The sequence below is a fragment of the Nuphar pumila genome, chromosome 2 (assembly GCF_984573655.1).
Source record: "Nuphar pumila chromosome 2, dmNupPumi1.hap1.1, whole genome shotgun sequence".
Lineage (NCBI taxonomy): Eukaryota > Viridiplantae > Streptophyta > Magnoliopsida > Nymphaeales > Nymphaeaceae > Nuphar > Nuphar pumila.
This window is the reverse complement of record NC_143250.1, coordinates 45,474,948-45,481,258: the sequence shown is the minus strand read 5'-3', so window position 1 is coordinate 45,481,258 and position 6,311 is coordinate 45,474,948. Positions and strand designations below refer to the sequence as shown.

The window sequence follows — 6,311 nt, the reverse complement described above, 5'->3', positions numbered from 1 at the left end:
CCAAACCTGGTACATCAGCTTCTATCAACTTCTCAAGGCCCTCGTGGTTCTGGGAATAGGAAGCGGAATGTGCATCATATCTGGATGTGGGGCCTTTTCATCCCACCATGGAGATGAAGAAGGGAGTAGGGGTAGCAGAAGCACGGGGAGAGGTTGTGACCGGGAGAGAAGTATGGGGGAGCAGTGGGGATCTTAGGAGAAAGGAGGAGCAGTGAGGACCATGGGAAATGGATCACAAGAAACAGTAAGCGAAGTGAAATAAGAGGGTGGGAGTAGGGCTGGGAAACAAGCTGAGCCGCTTGTGGCTCAGCTTGTAAAGTAGGCTTGGCAAGCTGAAGATGAACAATAGGTATTCGGCTCAGCTTGACTAGTATAAACTCGTTAGGTATCAAGAAAAATATTTTAGATATATTTTACATGCATTATTTTGTAATCTTATTTCTTCCAGCTAGAAAACAATCTGTTTACCGGCTTGAGATTGGCTGGTTTAATTGGGGCTGATTATGAGCTCAAACTCTGGCTTGGTTTGCCACAAGAATGAGCCAAACTTGAACAATTCAAGCTCGTTTACCAACTCTAGGTGTGGAAGAAAGAGGGGGCTGCACATGAAAAGGAACTATGGGAAATCAAGGAAAGTAAAGATAGAAGGGTATTTTAGATTTTTTATAAAATTTTAACTCAGGTTAACTAGGTAATTTCGTGAGGGTAACATAGGTGTCCGCGGATCCTTATTTGTCATTTTTCAGAAAAACCTGGGCCCATATCAGGAAATTTGGAATCAGGGGCAACCGGTTGGCCCACAAATCGGAAATTTCTCTTTGCTTTTTGCAAATGACTATATCTTTAGCTGCAAACTGATTTTTCTTGTTCAGCCAAACGCAAGGGAGATCTGATCAACTTGAAATCATTTTCTCAGTTTCAAGCTACCTATCACAGTTTGGGATATGGAAAACCTGAAAATTGAAATAGTGGAGAGCAACATTTGCCTTATTTGCAGGAAGATGCTGGTTTTTACGTGGTTCCTTTTCAGCTTCCAGTTTGACGAGAAACCTTTCTATTTGGGGCATTGATATTTACTTATTTTAGTTGGACCATTTGAAGAGGGCACCATTTAAACTTGTCAAGATCTACTGGAGCATTTTGTAACCAATCAATTGAATTGCAGCAGCATCGGTCAATATGAAATTCAACTATTCTTGGTATGTATGGTGATGATCACCTCAGATCTGAGATCCGAGGTTCCAGTAAGAACTTGATTTCGAAACTGAACCGGTATCTGAGGCTCCTGAAGAATGAAAAATTGAAATCAGGTCCATACTCTAGATTTCTAGGCCTTAATTAAAAGAACCAAGATCCCTATGTTCTCGAGTCTGACTCTAAACATCAGACCTAAAATCCAGGGCTTTTTTGTCTGAGGTTTCCTCCATCATTCATATTTTAGATCTGAGCATATAAGACCTGAGGTTAAATCCCCTCTAGGTCTGATGATTCGGTTCTCTCTCTCTCTCTCTCTCTCACACACACACACACACACACACGCACGTTGTTTAATAGTGATGCAGTTTCTTCATTAATGAAGCAAGAATACCAACATGCAGTTTCTTCATTTTTTTTTCTTCGATGAAAAAGGAAAAGCCAAGAAGAATACGCTACCAAGAAGCAATAACACCAGCTTGCAGTTTCTTCATTGAGGAAGCAACAGTACAGGGAACAATACAATACCAAGAAGAATTATTATCATATTATGCACTTCTAATAGGATATAATAATGCATTTTGATTCAAGTAACTTATTAAGCAGTTGCCTTTGATGGCTTCATGCTGGTGATAATCCACATCGTCTGCCACCATACGTGCACGTCGGGTTTCCCTTATCACCAAGTGCAGCCAGCCTTTCCCCTTTCAACCACCGTACTGACCCCTCTCTAGCCCACTTCCCTAAAGACATAGTACCCCACGCCTTCTTTTTGTCCATATCACCATCCCAAATAAACATTGCCCAAAACATACTACCCCATACCAGAACATGACAGACATTGGTAGAATCATCAGCCCAAGATCCACATTGGTTTAGACAGCCTGCATCCCCCCTTCCTCTGCTTCCCCAACCCCTCTTCTTTCCTCAAGGGATATTCCCCTGTACCACTTTGCACATGCCACATAGACCAAGAGATCAATGGCAGTCAGCAGGCCTAGGAGAAAGTAGAACCTGTCCAGGTGTCCCATGTTGAGGTTTCCTGGGATCCATCCTGGGCTCTCATTTCTTGTAGTTAACTTCATGACTATGGTCACAATCAGGGTGCTGAAATAGTTACCAAAAGAGATGGAAGTCATGCAGAGTGCTGAGCCAAAGCTCTTGAGTCCATCAGGGGCCTGCCCATTGAAGAACTCCAGCTGACCAACATACATGAACACCTCGGATGCCCCTACCAACACATACTGAGGGATCTGCCACATGATGCTCAGTGAGCTGGGGGCATCACTGTCTTTCTCTACGTACTTGAGCCTCTGGAATTCTACTATCCCTGCAGAAACCATGGCCACTGCTGCAATGACCAGGCCAACTCCCATCCTTTGAAGCTCAGTGATATTTTCCCCCTTCAGCCTAGAGAAGCAGGGAATGATGACCCTCCTGTAGAGGAAGATGAATAATGCTACACTCAGTATGTCAAAGCTTGACATGCTTGCAGGAGGGATGTGGAATTTGTATATGGTGGTCTTCATGGCTGCACCCTGCTCAACAAAGAGCGAGGCCATCTGAGTGAACACAACAGAGTAGATGATGGTGCAAAGCCAGATGGGGAGGAGCCTGAGTATGCACTTGACTTCCTCCACTTGAGTTACAGTACAAAGCTGCCATGGATTTTGAGCTGCAGATTGGTCAGTTACTGTCATTTCCTTTCTGATCACTGCTGCCCTGTCTAAGAACCTTAAGAAAGGAAAAATACTACTGGGTTAGTAATGGTTTATGGTACAGTCATCTAGAAAGTGTATTTTAGTCATTGTAAAACACAAATAGAGATATAAACAGGGTTTATTTGGCCATTATACATACTTGAAATCTTCTGAGTGCAGTATCTTTCTGAATGCACCTTCTTCTTTGTTCACCTCATAGAGTTGCTGCACATTTTGTGGGGTTTCAATCCCCCATTTCCTTGCTGCAGCAGTAATAACCTGGCAGAACCTGCACAAGGGGTTGCCACGTGGCTCGAAGTGCCTGTACCTTGGGGTACCGCAAAGGAACAGAACCAATGCAAAGAATGCAGAGGCAGCAGACATCCAGAACCCCAGTGCCCATCTCCCTGCATCTTCATAGTAGCCCAAGAGGGTGTTGGAGAAGAGTGAGCCAAGGTTGAGAGCCAGGTAAAAATAGCTGAAGAATGCAACTTTGGAGAGGCCCTCAAGTGGGTCCTCTTCATCAAACTGGTCTGCACCAAAGGTGGCAATGGAGGGCTGGTACCCCCCATTCCCAAGGGCAACCAGATAAATTGAGAGGTAGAATATCCCCATTTCTAGTGTTGAACGAGCTTGGCAGGGGTAGCCTGCAGTTCCACATCCTTGAGGTTTGACAAGGAAGAGATGAGTTGATAGGGATAGCAGCACCAAACCCTGTAAAAGGATTGACAAAGAGTATAAACCTTAAAACTCACATGATTCTGTCTGATTTATTGAAATATGAATCTCAGATACCTATTACCTTGAATCTTACTGTGGCATGCCAGATTCTATACACAGATCTGAGATCCATGTCATTCAAATGCACTCTTAAGTCTAGAATGTGTTTAAGACATCCTTGATCCTTCCAATACTAGTGGTTCAAGTTTCACCACGTGGAGTAAGAGAAGCATGCTTGCTATTTGCAAAAGTTAAAAGGCTTATATATTCAGTGTCTATATTCTTCAAGTGGGTGGAAGAGAATATTCCCAAAGTTGGAAGGCAACTGAAAAGGGACAAACGACACATGCGCATGAATGTTCTTGTTATGATTTTGGAATTCTGTTTTTATTATTCTCAGCACTCGGCCATTAATATTCTTAGACTAAAAAGAAATGTCTTTTTAACGCATGAAGAGTCCAAAAATATGGAATTTAGATTCCTATTTTGAAATAATGATGAAAATAGAGATTGAGAATATATTCTTATTTCTCATGATTTTTTTTTCTATTTATAACCCGAAAAAATCACACACGGCACCAAGACCTGGTCGTGTTGGCTTAGCCTACCATACCTGCGGTCATTGCACCGACGTCATAAAACTCCTAGCCTAGAACCTCTGCCCTCGGGGCCTATGCTGGGCATTGGCTTGCATAGAGGGAGGACACCCATGGGAATCTAATCTTGACCACACGTCTAGTGGCCAAGGCCCCCATGCCACTGGGCCAACCTCCATGAGGCAAGGAAAGGGGGGAGAGCTTGCGAGGCAAAAAGGGTTGCAACATAACTTTCGAGGAGGTCACCCATCTCAGTATTACTCTCGCCAAAGATAAATATCAAGATTAGTAAAATTTGTTGAGAGAGAGAGAGAGAGAGAGAGAGAGAGAGAGAGAGAGAGAGAGAGAGAGAGAGAGAGAGAGAGAGAGAGTATATTAAGTTCTAGATATATCCTGATTATCAATCACCATAATGTCTTGAAACTAATATGATATATGCATGTATCTATTGAAGGAGAAAGGCAGTCACTTACTATGACAAAGATGAGTTGGAAGATGGCACATGTTTTGTATCTTCCCCAATAGGAGTCACTGACAAAGGCACCCACAAGGGAGAAGATGTAAACGGTTCCAGTCCATTTGCTGACATTGTTGGCTGCTTCTGCATTGCTCTGATGCATCACCCTCGTTAGAAACAGCACCAAGTTCACCCCCACTCCGAAAAAAGCAAGAGTGGCCAATCCTTGATTCACTGACAAATAAAAATACAACGCCCCAAAACAATTACAAATAATTTAACATCAGAGTAAAAAAAGATCACTTTTGCAATTAGAAAAACCAGCCTTTTTGAAAGCAACATGAATAAACATTCAGCATGAAATTTCAATATTTAAAAAAAGAAGAAGAAAATAATCAGAAATTTCATGAGTAATGTATACACACAATCATGTGCTCATGCCCATGACAGTAACACACACAACATATCATGCACAATCATTGACATGCATGTGTATGCAGGAGTGGTACGTATGCACACACTTCCATGCACACGATATATTCAAGCATGCACGTGCACCAGCATGCACACTCCCATCTACATGGGAGTCGGAAAGGTATGTGGCAGCTCAGTTTCATATTGACATATTTGCCCCTCGTTTTCTTCTTCTTTTCTCTCTCTGTGACAGCCCTCGTTTTCTTCTCTAAGAAAATGTAGAAAAGATTGCTTGAATGCATGTGCTTTACAGTTTCTACAGCGAATTATTACCGATTTTCTTTTAGCTGGAACGTAGATGTGATCAAAATTTCATCTCATAACTGACCATTTTCAACTCAACAAGAAATTGTAAGAAATAACTGACCATTACTATAAAAGGGACTAAGATGAAAAAAATCAAATGATACCTAGTATAATAATTCCAGATTTCCACCCCCCTGTTCTTCCTTTAATTGCTGGTTTCCCATGTCTGTCAACACTGCCATCTCTGGTGTAGACTCCCTTCTTCCCATTCTTGCTTACCTTCTCCTATCGCAATAATTTCACAGCCAACTTTAGCTCAACTTCAAATCGTATAATATAAAAAAAACATAAGCCAAAATTAAAAATTGAAGAAAACCTCAAATACTAAAAAACTACATTCCATATCCATATGCATGCGGATAACCTTATAAGGAGTACCACACACACACACACAAGGAAATTTGATCAAATTTAATGGCAAGAATACTAAAGTGAATGCATAAAATAGGTTTCATATTGAAGTAGTTGGGCACACCTTCAAGGAAACTACAGAAAGTGAAGCAGGTTGGTCAGAAGTAGCCATAGTCTGTGCAGAAAGAACTGAGAGTTTAGTGGGCTGGTCAGCAAACTCTTTTACAATAAGTGGAAACCCTACACTTTAGGAGTGAAGGATGAAGAAAAGAACAGAGGAGTGTGAGAAGTGGGAGGAGAAGCTTTGGGGGATATATAGCCGTTTAAAGATGGGATGAGAGAGAGGCTGTTTTTGCCAGGTTGGAAGAGAGAGAAATTAAGTGGGGCTTTTTTTGCTCGAGGAGAGACAACAAGGAACAAGAGAGAGAGAGAGAGAGAGAGAGAGAGAGAGAGAGAGAGAGAGAGAGGACGTGGACGTAATGCTCTAAAGGATTGGTCCGATAGAAAGAGCGT

The 6,311-nt window shown here is 42.0% G+C and overlaps 1 protein-coding gene across 2 annotated transcripts; it reads right to left on the bottom strand.

The window, feature by feature from the left end:
- Positions 1-1,656: 1,656 nt before the first annotated feature.
- Positions 1,657-6,066, bottom strand: LOC149845388 (protein NRT1/ PTR FAMILY 7.3-like). 2 transcript variants are annotated; one of them, XM_089997602.1, is made up of 5 exons: positions 5,923-6,066; positions 5,552-5,672; positions 4,684-4,901; positions 3,055-3,608; positions 1,657-2,928 (listed from the first exon to the last, which is right to left on the bottom strand). In XM_089997602.1, exons 1-5 carry the CDS (start codon positions 5,968-5,970, stop codon positions 2,070-2,072), a joined length of 1,800 nt encoding a protein of 599 aa, XP_089853728.1. In that variant the 5' UTR covers positions 5,971-6,066; the 3' UTR covers positions 1,657-2,069. The 2 variants fall into 2 exon arrangements, with proteins under 2 accessions (XP_089853728.1, XP_089853729.1); XM_089997603.1 differs by lacking the exons at positions 4,684-4,901; positions 5,552-5,672; positions 5,923-6,066 and adding an exon at positions 3,697-3,749.
- Between the last annotated feature and the right edge of the window lie 245 nt (positions 6,067-6,311).

Excerpts from the sequence above, each read along its gene's own strand:
- LOC149845388 (XM_089997602.1), bottom strand. The coding sequence starts at position 5,970 with ATGGCTACTTCTGACCAACCTGCTTCACTTTCTGTAGTTTCCTTGAAG. Across the intron at positions 5,673-5,922 it reads TTTCTGTAGTTTCCTTGAAG|GAGAAGGTAAGCAAGAATGG; the intron begins GTGTGCCCAACT and ends TTATTGCGATAG. Across the intron at positions 2,929-3,054 it reads CTGCACTCAGAAGATTTCAA|GTTCTTAGACAGGGCAGCAG; the intron begins GTATGTATAATG and ends TCCTTTCTTAAG.